This window comes from Phyllobates terribilis, unplaced genomic scaffold (genome assembly GCF_046119375.1).
Source record: "Phyllobates terribilis strain yellow unplaced genomic scaffold, ASM4611937v1 Scaffold_2__4_contigs__length_985480577, whole genome shotgun sequence".
NCBI classification, from domain to species: domain Eukaryota; kingdom Metazoa; phylum Chordata; class Amphibia; order Anura; family Dendrobatidae; genus Phyllobates; species Phyllobates terribilis.
The window spans coordinates 704039415-704063045 of record NW_027362762.1 but is presented as its reverse complement, the minus strand read 5'-3'; the positions used below and the strand labels follow the sequence as shown (position 1 = coordinate 704063045).

At 44.4% G+C, this 23631-nt stretch overlaps 1 protein-coding gene across 5 annotated transcripts in view; it reads right to left on the bottom strand.

Moving 5' to 3' along the window:
• Positions 1-234: 234 nt before the first annotated feature.
• The window catches only part of TRIM33 (tripartite motif containing 33), a 163795-nt gene continuing 140398 nt past the window's right edge, over positions 235-23631 (bottom strand). Inside the window, exons 14-19 of one of the 5 annotated variants that reach the window (XM_073667145.1) lie at positions 21196-21551; positions 20167-20290; positions 18458-18532; positions 8581-8733; positions 2977-3027; positions 236-2891 (exon numbers count right to left, since the gene is read on the bottom strand). In XM_073667145.1, the coding sequence (XP_073523246.1) occupies positions 2661-2891; positions 2977-3027; positions 8581-8733; positions 18458-18532; positions 20167-20290; positions 21196-21551 (990 nt within the window). In that variant the 3' untranslated portion in view covers positions 236-2660. Of the gene's footprint in view, positions 2892-2976; positions 3028-8580; positions 8734-18457; positions 18533-20166; positions 20291-21195; positions 21552-23631 lie in introns of all 5 variants that reach the window. The other 4 variants (XM_073667141.1, XM_073667142.1, XM_073667143.1 and 1 more) reach the window with 4 other exon arrangements.

Here is a 23631-nt window from a genome sequence, read left to right as displayed (position 1 = left end):
TCATCGCTCCGAGAATACAGTGCTGCGGCTGTAACCACGACCCCGGCCCTGACTGACAGCCGGCTGCAATGAAAAGGAAGTGTCAGTCAGAGCCAGGGGCGCGGTTACAGCTGCTGCTTTGTATATTCACAGCGATGACTGAACCCGCGGCGCCCCCATCCCCATGTCTGAAATTGAATGCTGGCGGGGAGAATAAAATTAATTTTCTCCCCGCTGCATTCGGCTGCGTGCCGGCACCGGGCAGCATAACGCTGTTAACCTGCAGATCAACAGCGTTATTTCTGGTGACAGGTTCCCTTTAAGATTTAATACAAAAATTAGGGCCTGAGTCAGACTAGTGCTGCTAACGTACAGGTGTTATTTCCTGAAAGAGTAAAAAAAATATGCGTCTAGAATAGCCCAAGTGGCCAGTGTGAAAATTACAAGATTACCATGGTATTTTTTTTTTTTTTTTTTTAACAGATTGCAATATGAAAAAAAAAAAGAACAAACATTTTAAAAAATACATTTAATCTAAAATCACAACTTAAACAGTAGTCAATTTCTGATGACGCAGTCCCCTTAAGTTCTCAAAATGAGTTTCTGGTGAGTTTTTGAAGCTCCATCTTAAAGTTGCAGCAAATTGGATAGGATTTATAGAAGCCTCATGCTTACTGCTTTTTTTTTTTTTTTTTAAACCATGAAGTATCAAAAACAAAGCAGCTTTATTAAAAATATGATATACCAAAGACCACACAAAAAAAAACGCAACGTCAAAAAACACAATAAAAGTACATGTATAAAAAACACACTCAAAAACGCAAGGGAAAAAAAACGCAAGTAATCTAATTTACCTGATAGGTGCAGAAATGCTGCAGAAAACCTGCAACATTAAGACCTCACCAAATACTCATTGTGGGAACGTAGTCTAAGGGGTAATCCACTACTTAGACAACTGCTTTTCAAATAAAGTACTCTCCCTCGTAAAATAAACATAACATATACTCACCTGCAACGGGGCTCGCTTAATATGGTTATGCCACATGAGCCTGGCAGCCAATCAACGGCCACTAATTGGCAGCTGCGTTCTCACTACTTTCGCTTGTTCATTGTTCGTCAAAGGGAAGTGAGAGAGTAGAAAATCAATAGTGGCCGCAGATTGGCTCCAGGGCTCACGTGGCATAAGGTCACGCGAGTCCCGGCATCTGTGTCGGTGCAGGAGGAGAATATATATTATTTTTATTTTTTAAAGGGGGGAAAGTACTTATTTTAAAAAGGATGACCAGGTAGTGGACAACCCCTTCAAGTAGCCAAGTTTAACTATCAGAGAAAATTGTCTCCATACGATATATAAATTCAATGGGGTTGTCCAATCTAAAATGAAAAGTCTGCAGTTACTGTGTGACTGCAGACTTTTGAATCCCCTAAGAGCACGCACTGTGAGGATTCACCCGGTTTCTGAACTGGGAACAGTGGTGATGTGTGTGAGACGTAAACTTGTGGGCTGAAGAAGTCTAGTGGGCGAGCCCTCACTCCATACAAGTATATGGAGCGAGGACACGGCTGTCTAGTGGGCGCGGCCTCACTCCATACACCTGTATGGAGCGAAGCCGCAGCCACTAGACTGCTTCTGCCCATGAGTATGCATATCACATACATCACCACTGTTCCCAGGTCAGAAACTGGCGAATCCTTGCAGCGCACAGTGCACATTTTAGACCCGTCAACCCCTTTAAAGTTCTATACAGTTAACTAAATTGGAGTAACCCTAAGGAAGACCAAGTTTTTTTGTTTTTTTTAACCTCTCTCCAATATACTAACTGTTTTTATCTAACCATTTGGTGTCAAAGCAGGATAAAAATCAACAATATTTAACCAGTTACTTAATTTATTTTTCCTTGTCTTGGATGCAAGACAACAGCAAAGATTGACAATCTGTTGTCAGAAATAATGCAATATGGATTTACGAACACGTATAAGCTTCCTCATATATACATAGCAAAAGTTAATGATTTTATGATCCAAGTTAAACTGTTTCCTTCACAAAATATATATCTATATACCAGAACCTTGAAGGATAACCCACTCAAGCTAAGCACTCAGAAAAGAAAAAAAATGAACAAAAACTTGGAAATGGAGAATGATTACAAATTAATCATTCAAAAAGCACACTTAAACCTGTACCATGTTTTTGTTGATCCAGAAGTCAAGCTACAAAGCAGCCTGATAGAAAGAAGGTGTTACAGTAAACTGCAATTACTGGTCCAATCTTCAATAAAGAAATAGATTAACAAGTAACAACAACCACTGAATCCACTTATAGGTCTGTACAAAGAACGGTTGGAAAATATCAAATCAAAATCTTTAACTTTTCACAAAAACTAATTGAGATTTCTAATAGACTGCTTCTTGGGAAAGGAGTCCAGCAAGCCTCAAAATCAAAATAAAAAAAATAAAAAAATGCAAGGAAAAAATAAAATAAACAAAGTGACAATAAGTTTCCATCTTCTTTAAAAGAATGTTCATCTCTTCTGTACAAATTGGTTGGTCTAATACTGTCTAAAAGTTGCCCCCTTCTCCATGAAGCGGCAGGTGTAGGCGAGAAGATATTCCAGGAACACTTAAATAAGTACTTAAAAGTTATTTCTCTACAGAAAAATGCCAAGTCCAGGGCACTGAAATCACTTTATATGCACTGGCTTCTCGTCTGACTTTAGACGTTTTCTTCGAGGTTGTACAAAATCTTCATCTGAATCCTCTGTTATTTCGCCATCATCCTCCTCTGGTTCAGGTTCAGGTTCAGGTTCAAACTCTGGCAATGGTGGGAAGGTCCTGTCAGGGTAGATTTCTGGAAGTTTGTCCTCAAAGTATAAAGCAACCGCCTTTCCTGCTTGCGCCACTTCTGAATCATTCTGTTGGACAAAGAAAAAAAAAAAAAAAATTCACCTTGGGTTATGCACAGACTTCTGTCAAGTTTGCACGGTTCGGAAATCTTACCTGCAGATTAAATTCTTGTGTTTCTGCATAAACTTGAACAACTTTCATCATCTAAAAAGGACATTAGAGTCAAAAAAAGGGAAAATGGTTTACTCTAAAAGGTTTATCAGAAGGGTTTTTACTATAAATCAAGGCCATAAAGTAAAAAAATACTTATGACCAGGTTGCAAGTCAAAAATCTCGGCTCAGTCAATGAGGGGAGTATACTCGAATTCAAGATCTGGCCGTAAAAATCGCAGCTCTCTATGCTGCCATGGGAAACAGAATATGATGGGAACAGGTTTAGAAACAAAATTCTATTTTAAACTGGAAGAGTTAACCAATGATAAAAATCCAAATTAAACTGTTCTTTATACTTAACTGATTTGCATATGCCAGCTATGCAAAAATTACTGGCTGCAAAACATCATTCAAGTGCCATATTCACTTCATCTGATACGCTCTCACTATAAATGCCATATACAGTTACTTGTGATACAAGAACTGGACATTTGGTTATATCCCTTCTAAAACTGGACTTCTAACCAAACTAATATATTACATCACACTAACTAGAATAGAAGTTAAATTAAATTAAGTGTCAGGAACATTTTGATGGCAAGTAGAGACACATTTCATCTGCATGAAATAACAGCCATGAAATGCAAACATTCAAGCAAAACAGTTTTAAAGAGCCGGCCCGAAATATTTAGCACAATAACAGTAGAAGTACCGCCATAATGGCACTATTGCACTGATTAAATTGATACCTTTGTTGAAGGAATCCGATCAGTGGTTCTTTTTTAATAATGGCTTTAATTTTCTTCTGATTAGGTCTTCTGTGCATCGGGTCAAGCCTGGGGGGGGTTGGATCGTCTTCTGCTTCGGCCCCTCCAACTGCCTCATGTTTCTTCAGGTCACTGATTTTTCAGTGATCTGCTTTCATTTTGAAATTTTGCGCTGCCCTCATTGGGTGGGCGGTGCGTGCAGAGCAGGAGATACCACCTCTGGTCTTTGGGTCTTCAATGAAATGGCTCTGGAGTCTGCGCATGCAGCAGAGATCTTGATCTGCACATTCACAGAGTATGGCGCCATTTTACTGAAGACCCGTAGATCAGAGGTGGAATCTCACACTGTGCAGCCCCCCCCCCCCCCAAATGATGGTGGTGGCGTGAAATTTCAAAACGGAGGCAGGTCACTAAATAATCAGTGACCTGTAGAAACACAGAATACAAGAAGAAGGGCCAGAGTAGAAGACGACCCCAACCCCCCAGGCCCACCCTGATGCACAGAAGACATCAGAATTTTTTTTTTTTTTTTTTTAAAACAGGATTAAAAAAAGAACCACTAATCGGATTCCTTCAACAAAGGTATCAATTTAATCAGTGTTCTAGTGCGATTATGGCCATATTTTTACTGTATAGTGCTAAATCCTGTGGATAGGTTCTCTTTAAATGTAAGCTCTCTTGTAGCTTTGGATAAAAAGAGGGTAGAAACTTACGTTTAAACTGACGAGCAAAAGGACAATGTTATCAATTTCAGGCTCCATATCTCACAATCTACTACAGCTTCAAACGTGAGACTACCATCACTTTATATACAATAATTTTCGCTATATCATACATAAATGTGACTTATAACTATTTAGCATATGATTAGTTAGCATATATTGTCATGTCACTGCATTGTTACTGTTTTGCTCCTAAAAATCTAAATTTTAATTTTTATTGTTTTGTCAGTATTTTGTAAACCCACCTTTGGTTTTTAACACTGCCTGAATCCTTCTGGGCATGCTCTCCATCAGATTCAAACACGTCTAGACTGAAATCTGATCCCAGGTCTATTCTACATGTTACCAAAGTTGGGGCATACTGGTCGACTCATTTGAGTATGTATACAATTTTTTCATTAAATCTACCCACAAGTGTTCGATTCGGTTGAGGTCTGGGGACTCTGGAGGCCAATCAGGCACCTCTACTTTATTGGCATCAAACCATTTCTTCACCAATCTCGACTTATGCTTCGAGTCATTGTTCTGCTGGAACACAGTTGTCCTTTTCACACCCATAGTACTCAAGGATAGGAAGTAACTAGTCTTGTAGGATACTCCTATATAGCTCAGCATTGAGACCACAATCGATCCTGGTCAAGTATCCAACATCTTTGGCTGTGAAACAACCCCATATCATCAGGTTTCCTCCACTGATCTTGACCGTTCCTTCAATTTCTTGATCAGTTAGCCCCTTTTTCCCTTGTTGCTTCCAGACCCATGCGCACCCATCAGAGCCTAGTCTATTGACTTTCATCTCATTTCTCCAATTCACCCTTTTCCAATCTTCTACCGTCCACTTTTTTGCAAACTTGAGCAGACACTTCTTATGACGATATTGAAGTCAGGGCTTCTTCACAGTTTTTAGAGCCACCATTGCAGATTTGTATAACGTGCATCGCATGGACATCTGTGATCTCACTACTAAGTATACGAGTCACCTCCACTGCAGTGTTTGTCACGCCAGAACTGATAGACCTTGTGATGAGCCAACTTGTTGACTCCGATATTTTGCCTGGATGCCCACCTCTTGGCTCTTGAATGGATAGACTGACTTCATTTCGTATTCTTTCAATTATCATAGCTCTCACATGATGCAGTTTGGCAATTTCCTTGGCCGAGAATCCACCATCAATGAGCTGGATGATGCGGTTTATCTTTTCGTGGGAAATCTACATAGCTGCTCCTCGATTCGAACCAGTGACCGTTCGCTTGGGAATCAACCTAATAACACTCTGAGCTATTAGGGAATGTGAGAACAGGTTGTAATTTGTAGTATACAGGAAGGAAAAGATTTTTCCACCACCAGAAGCAAAACAGTAACATGACAAGAATCTGCATAACTAATCATATGCTAAATAGCTGTCAGTCAAATTTATGTACAAGATCGCCAAGATGATTGTTTATAAAATGATGATAGACTCACGCTCAAGGAAGTAGTGGATTGTGAAATATGGAGCCTGAAAGTCAAAAGGTCAAAACATTGTTACCCTTTTGCTTGTCAGTTTATGTCTAGCCTTATGATGTTGATGATACTATCAGATCGGCGAGGGTCCAACCTTCAGCATCCCCACTAACAATTTTCAGTTCACAACAGATTAAAAAGGGAGTATGTCAGTACACAATGACTGTTGAAACCAAGTATAGGTGCTCGGTGCACCCTTGGGAGGGGGTGGGAATTGCTATCATTTCAGTGCACCTTCCCACCCACTTGTTTTCCCTTTATCTCCACCCCATCTGCTTGCCAACTCTGGTTGTATAGAGCCAGATAAGTGTAGAGTTAGATGGAAAAGAAGTAGTTAATGAGGTGCACTTAGTGATCCCTTTGTCACACCAAGGGATCACTGAGCACCTGTACTTTGTCAGCACAGAATGACTGTTCAAACTGAACTGAACAGCACAGCTCACAGTTTAGTAACTGTTGCCAAGAACTGCAGCTCTACTCAGTTCACTGTTTTCACATGGCAAGCTAAAAACAGCTAGTCGGTGAGGGTGTCAGGTATAGGTATTGGCCAACCCCTTTAATAAAATTCTCCGTTTCCGTTTGGAGAGTTTAGATGAGTTTACAGCATAGCCATAAGCGAGACAGCCCAATGGCTCTTGCATTCACGCCCGATTTTTACATTTATAGGAGCTACAACAGGTATGCAAATTGCCTCTTCAATAGAAGAAAGGCAAGCCATCTCATACCAGCCAAGCCAGAGCTCCAAAAGAAAGAGGGACATGGATAAAAAGCCTAAACCGGCTTCATGTAACGATCATTAGTGCAGATCAGGTAGTGATTTTCTGGTACGGTGCCTGAGATGCAGCTCAGAGAGGGCTTTCATTGAAGGAATACATGGTGTTTCTACAGGCAGTGTCCCAAGAAAAAGAAGGGTAAAACCGCTCAATACCATAACTGGTTTATCAGCACTGTGCAGCTGGAGACAGCAATGGCTGATGCTTAGAATAAATCCCATTAAAAACCGCTTCCTATTACATAAGGCCATTAATAGTTACAATGAGTATTCATTAATATTAGATTTATATGGTTACATATAATCAAGTACAATGGGGATGCCGCAGGGCCAGTATCTTTCGTCTTCCTACTTTTATTAAAAATATTTTATATCTTTGGGTATATAATGATCGGGCTTCACCATACAAGAAAACACAATGCACAGTGATGTGTGAAGCAACAACTATCTTAAGAGAAAGTGAGAATGATGGGTCAAAGTCCTTTATTTTCTATTGTTTTATGCACTTGATAACTGGCATGTGCTGCCACTAAATAGGCAACAATAGCAACTGAGCAAACATTTAAGGGGTCATCAAGTCCAACATGGAATTTTATTCCCCATATGTTTAGCAACAATAAATGACAAATATATAAATATTTTTTAGCTTTGCTGATGACAGTTTTTTTGCCTTAAAGCTTCTGGAAAATTAAAATGATAGGCACAGCTGTTGTAATGCCATATACTTGCCATTAATGGTTCTAGCAGGAAGATGTGTGTCTATTCCATCTACATTGCCAAAAGCAATGCTACACTAATTATTGTAAAAATATCTGAGATGTATGATAAACTACATTTTATGGATCCTATGGGAACTGTCATTTTTTTTAAGGTGTCTTAGAAAAGCTGAATAAAGGCTACAATTTTGTGCAGTTTTTTAGCAATGGTATAATGTGCTGTTATAGTCAATCTTTTAAATGTTTCATCCAACTGGATACAACATAATATAAGGTGGGCTGCGCTACTGGAGTAAATAGATTCTTCAACGACGATGATAAAGGGGTTTTTATTCGCAATGCGTTTCAATGCCGTACTGGCATCTTCATCAAGTGTAAAAAATCAAATGTACCCGGTAGCCACGGTAAGGTGTTCCTCGTTACTAGGAAACTACCTAGTGTGAATCCTCTCTTAGAGACTAAAGTCTGCAGGTTTATGGGAAGGTAAGAACCTGCTGTAATTAAAACCACCTGAGGCCTAGGGGTGGAAGTGACTGTCAGTTTTGTGATATTTGTATACATAGGTTTTCTGGCTGAGCTCTCCCACCCCTAGGCCTCAGGAGGTTTTAATTACAGCAGGATCTTACCTTTCCGTACACATGCAGACTTCAGTCTCTAAGAGAGGACTCACATTAGGTAGGTTCCTGGTAACGAAAAACACCTTGGTATGGCTACCGGGTACACATGAATTGGCTACTTTATGCACTAAGATTTCGCAGTTATTTCTATTTTCTAGAGCAGCAATGATATTCAAATTTCATATTTCATGTTGGCATACTTAGCGTTACAGTGTGCTACTTTGTTAGTTAAGAAAACTGGATAGGCTGTGCAGCTGATCAATGCCATTTTCTAGGGTTCTTTAGCTGGTGTGTAAATGTAATTCCAATATAGTCATCGTGCTTTCACACCCATAAATGAAGTGATGATGAAAGATGTTGTTATAAAATATAACTTGAGATTTACAATTAAATGCCCTAAAAAATGAAGGTAAAAAAATCCACCCATGGGTAGAGGGAGACTAAGTAACATGCATTACACTGCGCAAATAAATCAATCAAAACATAGTAAAATTAGACCGACATACTTCATTGAACCTTTCGCAGTTCTTAAATATCAGCCGTACGTCTGAAACAAAGACTTCAGGTGTCTGGTAGTGTTGAGAGTGCTTTTTCTGCAGCTTCTTCTTTACCGTGGATAGATCCATAGGCTTCTTTATTATTTTGTAATAATTTGGTATCTGAATAAAAAAAAAAAAAAAAAAAAAGAGGGGAAATAAGAAATGTTTATCATGTGCTAGAAAGAAGAGCTGCAATTAAACTCACAAAGATGCAACGGCTGTGGTTTCCACTTCCAGTGTGATGTTAATATAAAACAGATTGAAATGTTGGAGTACTCCTCAGTAATGTTTAGCATTTGTATGATTTCTGATACAAGGAACAAATTGTTTTTTAATATCTACTATATAATCGGCTTATCCCGTCTGTCTGTTCGTACAGGAAATCCCGCGTCACTGATTGGTCCGGCCGCAGCCAATCAGCGACGCCGGATTTGAGAACAAAATGGCGGCCGTTAGCGGCTCATCTGCCGCACGGAGGTCAGCGGTGATGCAGCCGGGAGATGACCGATCCCAGCTGCTCGCAGCAGAAGTACCCCGACCGGCGGCCTAGGCAGCGCCGCTCCCCGGTCCTCCCTTCACACTTGCCAACGGGAGATCAGCGGCCCTGGCCGCTGATCTCCCGACGGTAGCCGCATGGAGGTCAGCGGCGATGCAGCCGGGGGATAACCTCGCCCACAGCCAGTCATTCACCGTGGTACGCGGAACAGGAGACCCCTGGCTGCAGCCGCAAATAGTCGTGATGTAAGCGGAAGCAAGAGACGCGCAGTCTGGCTCCAGACAAAAGCACGCATCCAGCCGTTACAGGTAAGAGGAGTGTATGGCGCCGGAGATCGCGGTATGCGGAGGCACTGAACGCATACCGCGATCTCTGGCGCCATGCTTACCTGACCGGGAGGAGCATTGCCACGGCGCCTCTCTTCGCCGGAGACCGGGGCAGGAGTGAGGCGACGGATCGGCGCATGCGCATAGCGCTATCTGGCGCCATTTTACTGAAGACACATTTGCAGTGCGTCTTCAGCAAAATGGCACCGGACAGCGCGTTGCTCCGGCACCGCACTCCTCCCCCGGCCTCCGGTAGAACAGGACGCAGCAGCGCTGGAGCATAGAGAAGAAAGGGGAGTATAAATTTATTGTTTTGTATGCGAGTACAGTGTGAAAGGGGGACCACACGTACCAGGATTGGGGTGTGGGGGGGCACACGTTCCAGGATTGGGGTGTGAGGGGTGTGGGGGGGCCACACGTAGCAGGATTAGGGGTGTGAGGGAGGCCACACGTACCAGGATTAGGGGTGTGAGGGAGGCCACACGTACCAGGATTAGGGGTGTGAGGGGGGGCCACACGTACCAGGATTAGGGGTGTGAGGGGGGGCCACACGTACCAGGATTAGGGGTGTGAGGGGGGCCACACGTACCAGGATTAGGGGTGTGAGGGGGGCCACACGTACCAGGATTAGGGGGGGTGTGGGGCACACGTACCAGGATTAGGGGGGGTGTGGGGCACACGTACCAGGATTAGGGGGGGGTGTGGGGCACACGTACCAGGATTAGGGGGGGTGTGGGGCACACGTACCAGGATTAGGGGGGGGTGTGGGGCACACGTACCAGGATTGGGGGGTGTGGGGCACACGTACCAGGATTGAGGGGTGTGGGGCACACGTACCAGGATTGGGGGGTGTGGGGCACACGTACCAGGATTGGGGGGTGTGGGGCACACGTACCAGGATTGGGGGGTGTGGGGCACACGTACCAGGATTGGGGGGTGAGGGGACCACGCGTACCAAGATTGGGGGGGTGAGGGGACCACGCATACCAAGATTGGGGGGGGTGAGGGGACCACGCATACCAAGATTGGGGGGGTGAGGGGACCACGCATACCAAGATTGGGGGGGTGAGGGGACCACGCATACCAAGATTGGGGGGGTGAGGGGACCACGCATACCAGGATGTGGGGTACCACACATACCAGGATTGGGGGGTGAGGGGACCATGCATATCAGGATTGGGGATGAGGGGAGCCATGCATACCAGGATTGGGGGATGAGGGAGCCATGCATACCAGGATTGGGGGATGAGGGAGCCACGCATACCAGGATTGGGGGATGAGGGAGCCACGCATACCAGGATTGGGGGATGAGGGAGCCACGCATACCAGGATTGGGGGATGAGGGAGCCACGCATACCAGGATTGGGGGATGAGGGAGCCACGCATACCAGGATTGGGGGATGAGGGAGCCACGCATACCAGGATTGGGGGATGAGGGAGCCACGCATACCAGGATTGGGGGATAAGGGAGCCACGCATACCAGGATTGGGGGGGTGAGGGGACCACGCATACCAAGATTGGGGGGGTGAGGGGACCACGCATACCAAGATTGGGGGGGTGAGGGGACCACGCATACCAAGATTGGGGGGGTGAGGGGACCACGCATACCAAGATTGGGGGGGTGAGGGGACCACGCATACCAAGATTGGGGGGGTGAGGGGACCACGCATACCAGGATGTGGGGTACCACACATACCAGGATTGGGGGGTGAGGGGACCATGCATATCAGGATTGGGGATGAGGGGAGCCATGCATACCAGGATTGGGGGATGAGGGAGCCATGCATACCAGGATTGGGGGATGAGGGAGCCATGCATACCAGGATTGGGGGATGAGGGAGCCACGCATACCAGGATTGGGGGATGAGGGAGCCACGCATACCAGGATTGGGGGATGAGGGAGCCACGCATACCAGGATTGGGGGATGAGGGAGCCACGCATACCAGGATTGGGGGATGAGGGAGCCACGCATACCAGGATTGGGGGATGAGGGAGCCACGCATACCAGGATTGGGGGATGAGGGAGCCACGCATACCAGGATTGGGGGATGAGGGAGCCACGCATACCAGGATTGGGGGATAAGGGAGCCACGCATACCAGGATTGGGGGGGTGAGGGGACCACGCATACCAAGATTGGGGGGGTGAGGGGACCACGCATACCAAGATTGGGGGGGTGAGGGGACCACGCATACCAAGATTGGGGGGGTGAGGGGACCACGCATACCAAGATTGGGGGGGTGAGGGACCACGCATACCAAGATTGGGGGGTGAGGGGACCACGCATACCAAGATTGGGGGGGTGAGGGGACCAAGCATACCAAGATTGGGGGGTGAGGGGACCACGCATACCAGGATGTGGGGGACCACACATACCAGGATTGGGGGGTGAGGGGACCACGCATTCAGGATTGGGGGGTGAGGACGCATACCAGGATTGGGGGATGAGGGGACCATGCATACCAGGATTGGGGGATGAGGGAGCCATGCATACCAGGATTGGGGGATGAGGGAGCCATGCATACCAGGATGGGGGATGAGGGAGCCATGCATACCAGGATTGGGGGATGAGGGAGCCATGCATACCAGGATTGGGGGATGAGGGAGCCATGCATACCAGGATTGGGGGATGAGGGAGCCATGCATACCAGGATTGGGGGATGAGGGAGCCATGCATACCAGGATTGGGGGATGAGGGAGCATGCATACCAGGATTGGGGGATGAGGGAGCCATGCATACCAGGATTGGGGATGAGGGAGCCATGCATACCAGGATTGGGGGATGAGGGAGCCATGCATACCAGGATTGGGGGATGGGGAGCCATGCATACCAGGATTGGGGGATGAGGAGCCATGCATACCAGGATTGGGGGATGAGGGAGCCATGCATACCAGGATTGGGGGATGAGGGAGCCATGCATACCAGGATGGGGGATGAGGGAGCCAGCTTACCAGGATTGGGGGATGAGGGAGCCATGCATACCAGGATTGGGGGATGAGGGAGCCATGCATACCAGGATTGGGGGATGAGGAGCCATGCATACCCAGGATTGGGGGATGAGGGAAGCCATGCATACCAGGATTGGGGGATGAGGGAGCCATGCATACCAGGATTGGGGGATGAGGGCCATGCGATTGGGGGATGAGGGAGCCATGCAGAGCCATGATTGGGGGATGAGGGAGCCATGCATACCAGTATTGGGGGATGAGGGAGCCATGCATACCAGGATTGGGGGATGAGGGAGCCATGCATACCAGGATTGGGGGATGAGGGAGCCATGCATACCAGGATTGGGGGATGAGGGAGCCATGCATACCAGGATTGGGGATGAGGGAGCCATGCATACCAGGATTGGGGGATGAGGGAGCCATGCATACCAGGATTGGGGGGATGAGGGAGCCATGCATACCAGGATTGGGGGATGAGGGAGCCATGCATACCAGGATTGGGGGATGAGGGAGCCATGCATACCAGGATTGGGGGATGAGGGGTGCCATGCGTACCAGGATTGGGGGATGAGGGGTGCCATGCATACCAGAATTCGGATGAGGGGCTCATGCATACCAGGAGAGGGATGAGGGGTGCCATGCATACCAGGATTGGGGATGAGGGAGCCATGCATACCAGGATTGGGGGATGAGGGGTGCCATGCGTACCAGGATTGGGGGATGAGGGGTGCCATGCATACCAGAATTCGGATGAGGGGGCTCATGCATACCAGGAGAGGGATGAGGGTGCCATGCATACCAGAATAGGATGGTGGGGAAAGGATGGGGGCAGCACAAATACCAAGAGGGGGCAGCACACAACAGCATGGGAGACCATACACTGTGTGCAGAATTATTAGGCAAGTTGTATTTTAGAGCATTATTTTTATTATTGAACAACAACTATGTTCTCAATCAATCCAAAGACTTAGAAATATCCAAGCTTAATATTTTTGGAAGATGGAGTGGGTTTTTTTTAGATTTGGGCTATCTTAGGAGGATATCTGTTTGTGCAGGTAACTATTACTGTGCAGAATTATTAGGCAACTTAATAAAAACCAAATATAATCCCATCTCACTTGTTTATTTTCACCAGGTAAACCAATATCAGTGCACAAAATTTAGAATCAACATTTCTGACATGCAAAAACAAAAACCAAAGAAAATTGTGCTAAATATAGCCACATTTCTTTATGATGACACTCAACAGCCTTCCATCCATAGATTCTGTCAGTTGCTTGATCTGTTTTCGATCAACATTGAGTGCAGCAGCCACCACAGCCTCCCAGACACTGTTCCGAGAGGTGTACTGTTTTCCCTCCCTGTAGATCTCACATTTTATGATGAACCACAGGTTCTCTATGGGGTTCAGATCAGGTGAACAAGGGGGCCATGTCATTATTTTTTCTTCCTTTAGACCTTTACTGGCCAGCCACGCTGTGGAGTAGTTGGATGCATGTGATGGAGCATTGTCCTGCATGAAAATCATGTTTTTCTTGAAAGATACAGACTTCTTCCTGTTCCACTGCATGAAGAAGTTGTCTTCCAGAAACTGGCAGTAGGTCTGGGAGTTGAGCTTCACTTCATCCTCAACCCGCAAAGGTCCCACAAGTTCATCTTTGATGATACCAGCCCATACCAGTACCCCACCTCCACCTCGCTGGCGTCTGAGTCGGAGTGGAGCTCTCTGCCCTTTGCTGATCCAGCCTCTGGCCCATCCATCTGGCCCATCAAGAGTCACTCTCATTTCATCAGTCCATAAAACCTTTGAAAAATCAGTCTATTTCTTGGCCCATTCTTGATGCTTTATCTTAGGTTTCTTGCTCAAAGTTTGTCGTTTTTCAGCCTTCCTTACCTTGGCCATGTCCCTGAGTATCGCACACGTTGTGCCTTTTGATACTCCAGTAACGTTGCAGCTCTGAAATATGGCAAAACTGGTGGCGAATGGCATCTTCATGCTTGATTTTCCTCAATTCATGGGCTATTTGCCATGAAACGCTTGATTGTTCGGTGATCACGCTTCAAAAGTTTGGAAATTTCAAGACTGCTGCATCCCTCTGCAAGATATCTCACAATTTTGGACTTTTCAGAGCCCGTAAAGTCTCTCTTCTGACCCATTTTGCCAAAGGAAAGGTAGTTGCCTAATAATTAAGCACACCTTATATAGGGTGTTGATGTCATTAGACAACACCCCTCCTCATTACAGAGATGCACATCACCAGATTTACTTAATTGGTAGTTGGCTCTCAAGCCTATGCAGCTTGGAGTAGGACAAGATGTATAAAAAGTATCATGTGATCAAAATACTCATTTGCCTAATAATTCTGCATACAGTGTATACCAATAAAAATGCTCACCACCCGGGCGTAGAACGGGTTCAATAGCTAGTGTGTGCGTGCGTGTGTGTGTGTGTGTGTGTGTGTGTGTGTGTGTGTGTGTGTGTGTGTGTGTGTGTGTGTGTGTGTGTGTGTGTGTGTGTGTGTGTGTGTGGTGCAGACCAAAAGTTTGGACACACCTCATTTAAAGATTTTTTCTGTATTTTCATGACTATGCAAATTGTACATTCACACTGAAGGCATCAAAACTATGAATTAACACATGTGGAATTATATACTTAACAAAAAAATGTGAAACAACTGAAAATATGTCTTATATTCTAGGTTCTTCAAAGTAGCCACCTTTTGCTTTGATGACTGCTTTGCACAATCTTGGCATTCTCTTGATGAGCTTCAAGAGGTAGTCACCGGAAATGGTTTTCACTTCACAGGTGTGCCCTGTCAGGTTTAATAAGTGGGATTTCTTGCCTTATAAAGGGGTTGGGACCATCAGTTGTGTTGTGCAGAAGTCTGGTGGATACACAGCTGATAGTCCTACTGAATAGACTGTTAGAATTTGTATTATGGCAAGAAAAAAGTAGCTAAGTAAAGAAAAAATAAGAGTGGCCATCATTACTTTAAGAAATGAAGGTCAGTCAGTCCGAAAAATTGGGCAAACTTTGAAAGTGTCCCTAAGTGCAGTTGCAAAAACCAACAAGCACTACAAAGAAACTGGCTCAAATGAGGACCGCCCCAGGAGAGGAAGACCAAGAGTCACCTCTGCTTCTGAGGATAAGTTTATCCGAGTCACCAGCCTCAGAAATCGCAGGTTAACAGCAACTCAGATTAGAGACCAGGTCAATGCCACACAGAGTTCTAGCAGCAGACACATCTCTACAACAACTGGTAAGAGGAGATTTTGTGCAGCAGGCCTTCATGGTAAAATAGCTGCTAGGAAACCACTGCTAAGGACAGGCAACAAGCAGAAGAGACTTGTTTGGGCTAAAGAACACAAGGAATGGACATTAGACCAGTGGATATCTGTGCTTTGGTCTGATGAGTCCAAATTTGAGATATTTGGTTCCAACCACCGTGTCTTTGTGCGACGCAGAAAAGGTGAACGGATGGACTCTACATGCCTGGTTCCCACCGTGAAGCATGGAGGAGGAGGTGTGAAGGTGTGGGGGTGCTTTGCTGGTGACACTGTTGGGGATTTATTCAAAATTGAAGGCATACTGAACCAGCATGGCTACCACAGCATCTTGCAGCGGCATGCTATTCCATCCGGTTTGCGTTTAGTTGGACCATCATTTATTTTTCAACAGGACAATGACCCCAAACACACCTCCAGGTTGTGTAAGGGCTATTTGACCAAGAAGGAGAGTGATGGGGTGCTACGCCAGATGACCTGGCCTCCACAATCACCAGACCTGAACCCAATCGAGATGGTTTGGGGTGAGCTGGACCGCAGAGTGAAGGCAAAAGGGCCAACAAGTGCTAAGCATCTCTGGGAACTCCTTCAAGATTGTTGGAAGACCATTTCCGGTGACTACCTCTTGAAGCTCATCAAGAGAATGCCAAGAGTGTGCAAAGCAGTCATCAAAGCAAAAGGTGGCTACTTTGAAGAACCTAGAATATAAGACATATTTTCAGTTGTTTCACACTTTTTTGTTAAGTATGTAATTCCACATGTGTTAATTCATAGTTTTGATGCCTTCAGTGTGAACGTACAATTTTCAAAGTCATGAAAATACAGAAAAATCTTTAAATGAGAAGGTGTGTCCAAACTTTTAGTCTGTACTGTATACCAAATGTCCAGCTGGGGGTCTTTATGTAGGTGAGACGGGGCAAAAACTTTAGACAAGGATGAAATCATCATCACCACACAATGAAAGAAAAAAGAACAGATCTACCTGTAGCCAAGCATTTTTGTTCCCCTGATCACAGCATCAAAGACATGAAATTGCTGGTACTAAAAGGTAACTTGAAATCTCAGAGAAAGGAGAGTCTCAGAATATAAACTAATGGTGACCTTTGACACCTGCAAAGCAGGAATGAATGTGTCGCATGGATTTATGTCATTCTACATCAACTAAGGAATGTGCCCATCAGACTTGTGAGGTCATCACAACACTGCACCAAAAAATAAAAAACTAACAGTCCTCATCTATGAACTGCTAAAATATTTACAGCCAAAAATGTTTCTCTCTCCCATAGTAATAGCTCTGATTTTCATCACCTGTCTCATCTATTGCATTATTTCTATGCCATATTGTCTATAAATATGTGACTTCAGATTTTGGGTTATACTAGCCTGATGGAGAGGCCTAAGTAGTCTCGAAAGCTTGCAACCTGTTACCATCACACTGAGAAACCTGTTCTAAGCTATTGCTAAAGTGCCCCCCCCACCCAGTGTGTTGCTGCCTGGTTACGATTGATAAACATCATGAAAAAGGAAGTATTATATGGCCCCCAGTAAAAAAAAATCTCTCAAAACATTCTCTTGGACTTTAAGAGATTATCCACTACAATGTGTAGTGGGCAGATCGATTTAAGCCTAGGAAATAAGGCTTTTAAATACTTTGCTTTTCCAAATGTTCTTGCGAGCGGCGCTATCGCTGTCCGCTCATTCCCATCACGTGACCCCAGGCTGCATCTGCCTCTGATGTCCAGTGATGTCATGTCAACTTCCGGAAATGGAAGCAGACACGGTACCACCGAGGCGGGACCCTGTCTCCCTGAGTGACTGGGCTGTGGGCGGAGTTTCACCGCACACCGGAGCCCAGCATGGTACGCGCTATGTTAATGAAAGCAGGCAGGAGAGAGAGCGCGATACTGGGCGATGCTTCCAATTTCGGAAGTTGACGTAACATCACTGGACATCAGAGGCAGCTGCAGCCAGGGGTCATGTGATGGGGATGAGCGAACAGCGATAGCGCCGCTCACAGGCACATTTGGAAATGCAAGGTATTTCATGAAAGCCTCATTTCCGAGGTTTAAATCGATCTACCCACTACACATTGTAGTGGACAACCTCCAAGTTATAACCTAAATTTTACAACCTAATGTCTCCATGAAGGAGATGAAAAATTTAAAAAAAATCTTAAGTTTTCAATGCAAACAACTATTCCATGATGTGGCCAGTTTAACATGCTCAAACTGGTGAAAGATCCTCTAACACATAATCACGTGCATATAAATGACTGCAGAATTTACAGCGTGTGGAACAGTCTCAGGAGACCATCTCTCTCCGTACTCTAAGGATAGGCCATCAATGGCAAAGTAGTGGACAACCTCTTCTGGCTAAAGGAGGGGACTGCAGTTCATCACTTCCTAGAGAATATAATTATGACATTTTCCTTCAAGTGACTCCCATTTTTTCTAGAGTAAAGCACTAACACCCTGCAGTTTTGTTATCGGTGTGTCTTTAATATGGCTGACTGCCAAAAAAAAAAGATCGCACACATTTTACTTCAAGTACTTAAATGTAAATGATAAGAAAATAAAGTCCCTAAAATCCCTATCGTATCATGTTATTTTATGAATGGCTGAGAAACATTAGCCTGGCAATCTGTAGACCTCAGATCTATGAACATGAAATCTACATGACTGATAACTTTTTTTCCTTTTTAAACCAGCAGATAAATTGCAAAGTCTCTCTAATTTACTTATGACGATGTTCTTGTAAGGCGTGTTAAAAAATAGGTATTGTACTTACTGACGCAGGAACTGGTTCTTGAAACTCAATGCTCAGCTCATGACAGTAGAGATAAAGTAGCAGTCGCTCACATTTCTTAAAAAAAAATATATATATATACACAAGTGAAAAATTGTTCAGATTTTTACAATGTTATTTCTTTCATAAGAACACAATGTACAAGTGCTTCTCACAAAATTAGAATATCAGAAAGTTAATTTCAGTTCTTCAATGCAAAAAGTGAAACTCATACATTATATAGAGGACAAACCCAATCCCACCAAGGACATCATCTGCAAGGAGTTTGTATGTTCTCCCCGTGTTTGTGTGGGTTTCCTCCGGGTTCTCCGGCTTCCTGCCACATTCCAAAGAATGATAGGGAATATAGATTGTGAGCCCCAATGGGGACAGCGCCCATAATGTCTGTGGAATTAATGGCACTATATAAGCGTGTAAAATAAATAAAAACCTGCAGATATTTTGTTAATCTGCAAGTTAATAGCCTTGTGAACCTGCCCGGCACTTAGACCCACACTACTAGGAGGAAATTAATTTATTACCCCCAGGCAGAATTCCGGTTTCAGTCACAGGGGCGGAACCGGCGCTGGTTCAGTCACAGCTCTGTGTGTAGTGAGCGGCAGCTTAATCGCGCCCCCTGGCACTGACTGACCGCCGGCCCTAATGCTGACCTGGCTTCTGTCAGTCAGTGCCAGGGGGCACGGTTACAGCTGCCGCTCACTACACACAAAGCGGTGACTGAACCCGCACTGGCGACACCCCTATAACTGAACGCCGAACGCTGCCGGGAAGAATAAAGTTAAACCCATGCTGCTGAGAGGAACTTAAGTGCAGGCACTAGGCAGCATCACAACACTATTAACCTGCAGATTAACCCCATATCTGCAGGTTAATAGATTTTTTTTTTTTTTTTTTTTTACAGGTGACAGGTTCTTTTTAATAGATATTTTCTACTGAGCTTGTAACGACTGGACTGAAGCTAGCTAGGAGTACACAGCGCTCGACCACGGCCAGATTCACTGGCACTGCACGGGTGCTGCACTGGCAAAGCTGCCTCACATAGCACATCAGGAGCAACCAGTTGGGGCCATCAGTGCAGTCATGCCACAAGCCTGATTTGTCAATTGTGCAGAAACGCCCGCCTCACTAGAAACCAGGACGTGGCTGGTGAGTGGTGCGCTCCTAAAAAGCATGCTGAGGATATCCTTTTATTGAAAAATTTAATCTAAATAAGGTATCTGCATTTTTCTTTTTCAAGCTTTGCTTAAAGGGGTGATATGACCAACAGATGTTCAATAGAATACAAAGGCAATGCACTCATTCACATTTCTGAAAGCTGTAGTTGTGCCTTCAGATGGGGGTCTCCCTGTCGGGTGCTCCCCTGATTCCAAAGCTCCCTAGACTAAAATATAGAAAGCTACAGATGTGAGCATCGATTGTTCCATTCAACATCCGCCGTGATACAGTGGCTGATGGCAGCCTCACTAAGAGATCTGGAGTTGGAAACAATCAGACTTTCTGGCATACCTTGTTATGCAATACAAATGTGTTGTGGGAAAACCACCTTAATATAAAAAAGGAGTGGAAAATTTGATCTAACCAATCCGTATGCTCTCAGCACTGGTGTGTATATCTCTTTATGTAGCATATAAAAATCCCTCAGGTAACCAATTAAATTTCACCATTACAAATGGATGCCACAAAACACTTACCATTTGGTCCACAGGATTCAAGCCTTGCACGGTCTTCCCTTTCTTGCTGTGTTGAGAATTATCACAATCGTACTCTAGTTCTGGTTTATTCAAGTCTCTACAGAATGTGCAGATCCATTCACCACTAATAACAAGAAACAGTAAAATGAAATGAGCACTGAAGTCAAAACTATGGTCTTTAATGAGAATATGCATAAGACTTTCTAACACCACCCAGCTATACATCTACACACCATTCTACATTCAGTTACAACTAGAGGCACAAATGGGATTTACGCCATATGTCGGGTTCACATGGGCCAACTTCACAGTGTACGGACCACAATGCCCAAACTAACCGTGGGTCTCCTGACCCCAACTTACAGCATCATATTTTACTATCAGACCAAGTTCAGGTTGAAAGTTAGTCCAGGCATTGTGGTACATATTTGACTTTTGAAATACGCCCATCTGGACTTGGCCTTCAAAGGAGACTAAATAACATGTAAAGTGCCGATTTCAAAATGGCTATGGCCATCATAATTCAATTTCCTGGCAACACCGAGCACAGACACTTTAATACCAAATTTAGTAAGAATAGCAAATAGATAGGAATCAAACGGGCATGACACTTAGGAGTACGGCAGGCATTTCAATCTAGAGTTTTAGGGCCTAGAACCCCTAAGACAAAATCCAATAGGTTAATAAGGTTGATGAAAAGTTACAAGGATTATTTATTTATTATCCCTTTATCAGTATGATGGGGATTAAAGCTAAAATTTGATTATGGGTGTTGACCGGCGCCATTCACTTCCAGATTGGGAGTCAAGTCGTGCAGATGAAGATCAGCATAGGACTGGTGAATGATATCAGCTGATTGCGCACGTGTCCTATAGCAGGTGTGTGCCGAAATAACATCATTGGCTCTATGTGGAAGTGAACTGTGATAGACAACACTCTTGGCTCAAAATGCTGATCTTTCGAATATGAGCACCTTCAAAATCTTTTTTTTTAATGAAGAAATCAGTAACTTAAAATTTTAGTAATTACCTTGGAAAACTAAGTAGAGTTGGTACATGACATGTGAGGTGAAAAACCTTTGGGCACTTTTCACAACATAAAAGGTCTCCTCCATTTTGGCATACTGCACACCAGTCTTCATTCGGGTCTTCATCTTTATTCGTCCCATCTCCGCCACCTCCCCCTCTTGGTGACCGATGCATAGAACTGCGGACAGGGGATTTTCCATTTACAAGGTTACCATGGGAAGACTGCTCACAACTTCTGTTGGTGCTGTTTGGCTCTGTCTTCACATGATTTTCCAGATTAGCCAAGGCCTCTAAATCACTTTCAAGGTGCAGTGTGGTAGTGAGTGGAGGGGTCAGGCTGCTCTCTGGACTGCTTAGCTAGAAAAGAAAAAGTACAAGAAATTAGTTGAGAACAACTATATACACATAAAGGTAAAACTTCTGAAGAATATTGCCCTTCAGTATACATCTTATATAACAGCTCATCTTTCCCTTAAAAGGACTGTGCATCCTAATAGAGTAATATGCTAAGTACAACCCCAGCCTAATAGTAGGATACCCCAAGCTTATTATTAATAGATAGGATACCGCAAGATTAATAAACATCCCCTTTTAATAATACAATGTATGTGACATCTAAAAGTAAACTGTCATCGTGCTGCCCAAACCACAAGCAGCATGAATCAGAGCCTGGCTGCACGACCACAGCCAAGTAGGTTTTCCTCTAGTGTTTCAGAGAATACATTGTTTGAAAATCTATCCAAGCACTATATGGAGAGACCTGTCTGGTTCAATTATGTCCCGGGCCAGTATCTCCTGGAAGAAATCTCCACGTACTGTGTTAATTACATTGTTTCCCCCTCCCCTTCAACTGGATTGCAACTGGACCAGTTTTTCTTTTGCTAAACTGGATATGTTTCAAACGTTGCTTAACGTCAGTCTGGAGCGGGGTTCTGGGAACCGGAGCTCCCAGTACTAATAACACAGTCAGGGAGTAAGAGGCCCACTGACATCAGCGCTTTTTCAGCTGAATGTTCATCGTGAAACGCACATTCAATTGACATGTATTGCGGCACAGAGAGCCACTGGCACCCTGCATCGCTATACCTTTATATATTGCGGCCTTAAAAAAATAAATGAATAAATGACGTGTCATAAAAAGGCTCTCTGATCTGAAACAATACACATACGTAGGAATCGAGCATTTATTAAGAGCTAGTTAACCGCTCAAAAAGCGCAGGCTCTGTACTTCGTTTTATGAGGTTACTCTGTTACATGTTATTACTCAACATTCAAAAAAGAAGATTTTATGCTTTATGTATCAGCTTGGACTAAATATGCATTTTTGGATTCTCATTGAGCATTTAAGCCAAAAGGCTTTGTGCCCACTATGCATTTTTTTAAGTGTTTCTGCAGCGGCAATTCCGCTGCATAAACGCTTAAAAAACGCTTGGTAGAAGGTCTGCCATGTTCCCCAATGAAAATTTCCGCTGTGGATTATCATTGCAGAAAAATCCGCAACACTACCAATTATTTTGCGGAATTGCGGCGCTTTCGCCGCCATTGACTTGCATTGGAACGCATGACATCCGCATCACTAGATATGCACATGCGGAAATCATGCGTTTCAATGTGTGGATGGTACCCGGGTCTAGAGGACAGGAGACTCTCCTCCAGACCCGGGTACCATAGTACCTGTAAAAAAAAGAATAAAATAAAAAATAAATATTATACTTCCCTTCTGATGGCCCCGGTCTCCATAGCGATCCGTCCTGGCTTGCCGGCAGCTCACGATGGTCTAAAAGGACCTGCCATGACGTAATTTAGTCATGTGAAGGGTCACGCGACCGACGATGGCAGCGGTCGCGTGACCCGTCACATGACTAAATGACGTCATGGCAGGTCCTTTTAGACCATGGCGAGCTGCCGGCAAGCCAGGACGGATCGCTATGGAGACCGGGGCCATCAGAAGGGAAGTATAATATTTATTTTTTACCATTCTTTTACAGTCACACTATATAAATCCATGCCGTTTGCATGGATTTATACAGTGTGACCAAGTTGACAAGCACTTTCCAAGTGATGCGAAAATCGCTTGGAAAGCGCTTGACAACCCGCATGCGGAAATGCATGTGAAGAACGCTTCACATCCACTTGTCCCTGGCAGGAAAATGCATGTACAATCCGCATGTACAATCCGCATGTACAATCCGCATGCGTTTTTTCTGCCAGGGAGATGCAGAAACGCTCAGGAAAAATCCGGAGCATTTCTGCATCATGGGCACATAGCCTAAGTCTAAGAATTCAAGAAAAAAACACACAAAAGTCAGCCATGTCTAAACTTTTGTCTGGTAGAGTATATATGTGTGTAATCTAGATAGTGGTGTAGTGTATATAAATACACACACACACACACGTGATGTAGTCTAAGGGTTCTCAAGGTTAAGCAAATTTGCAA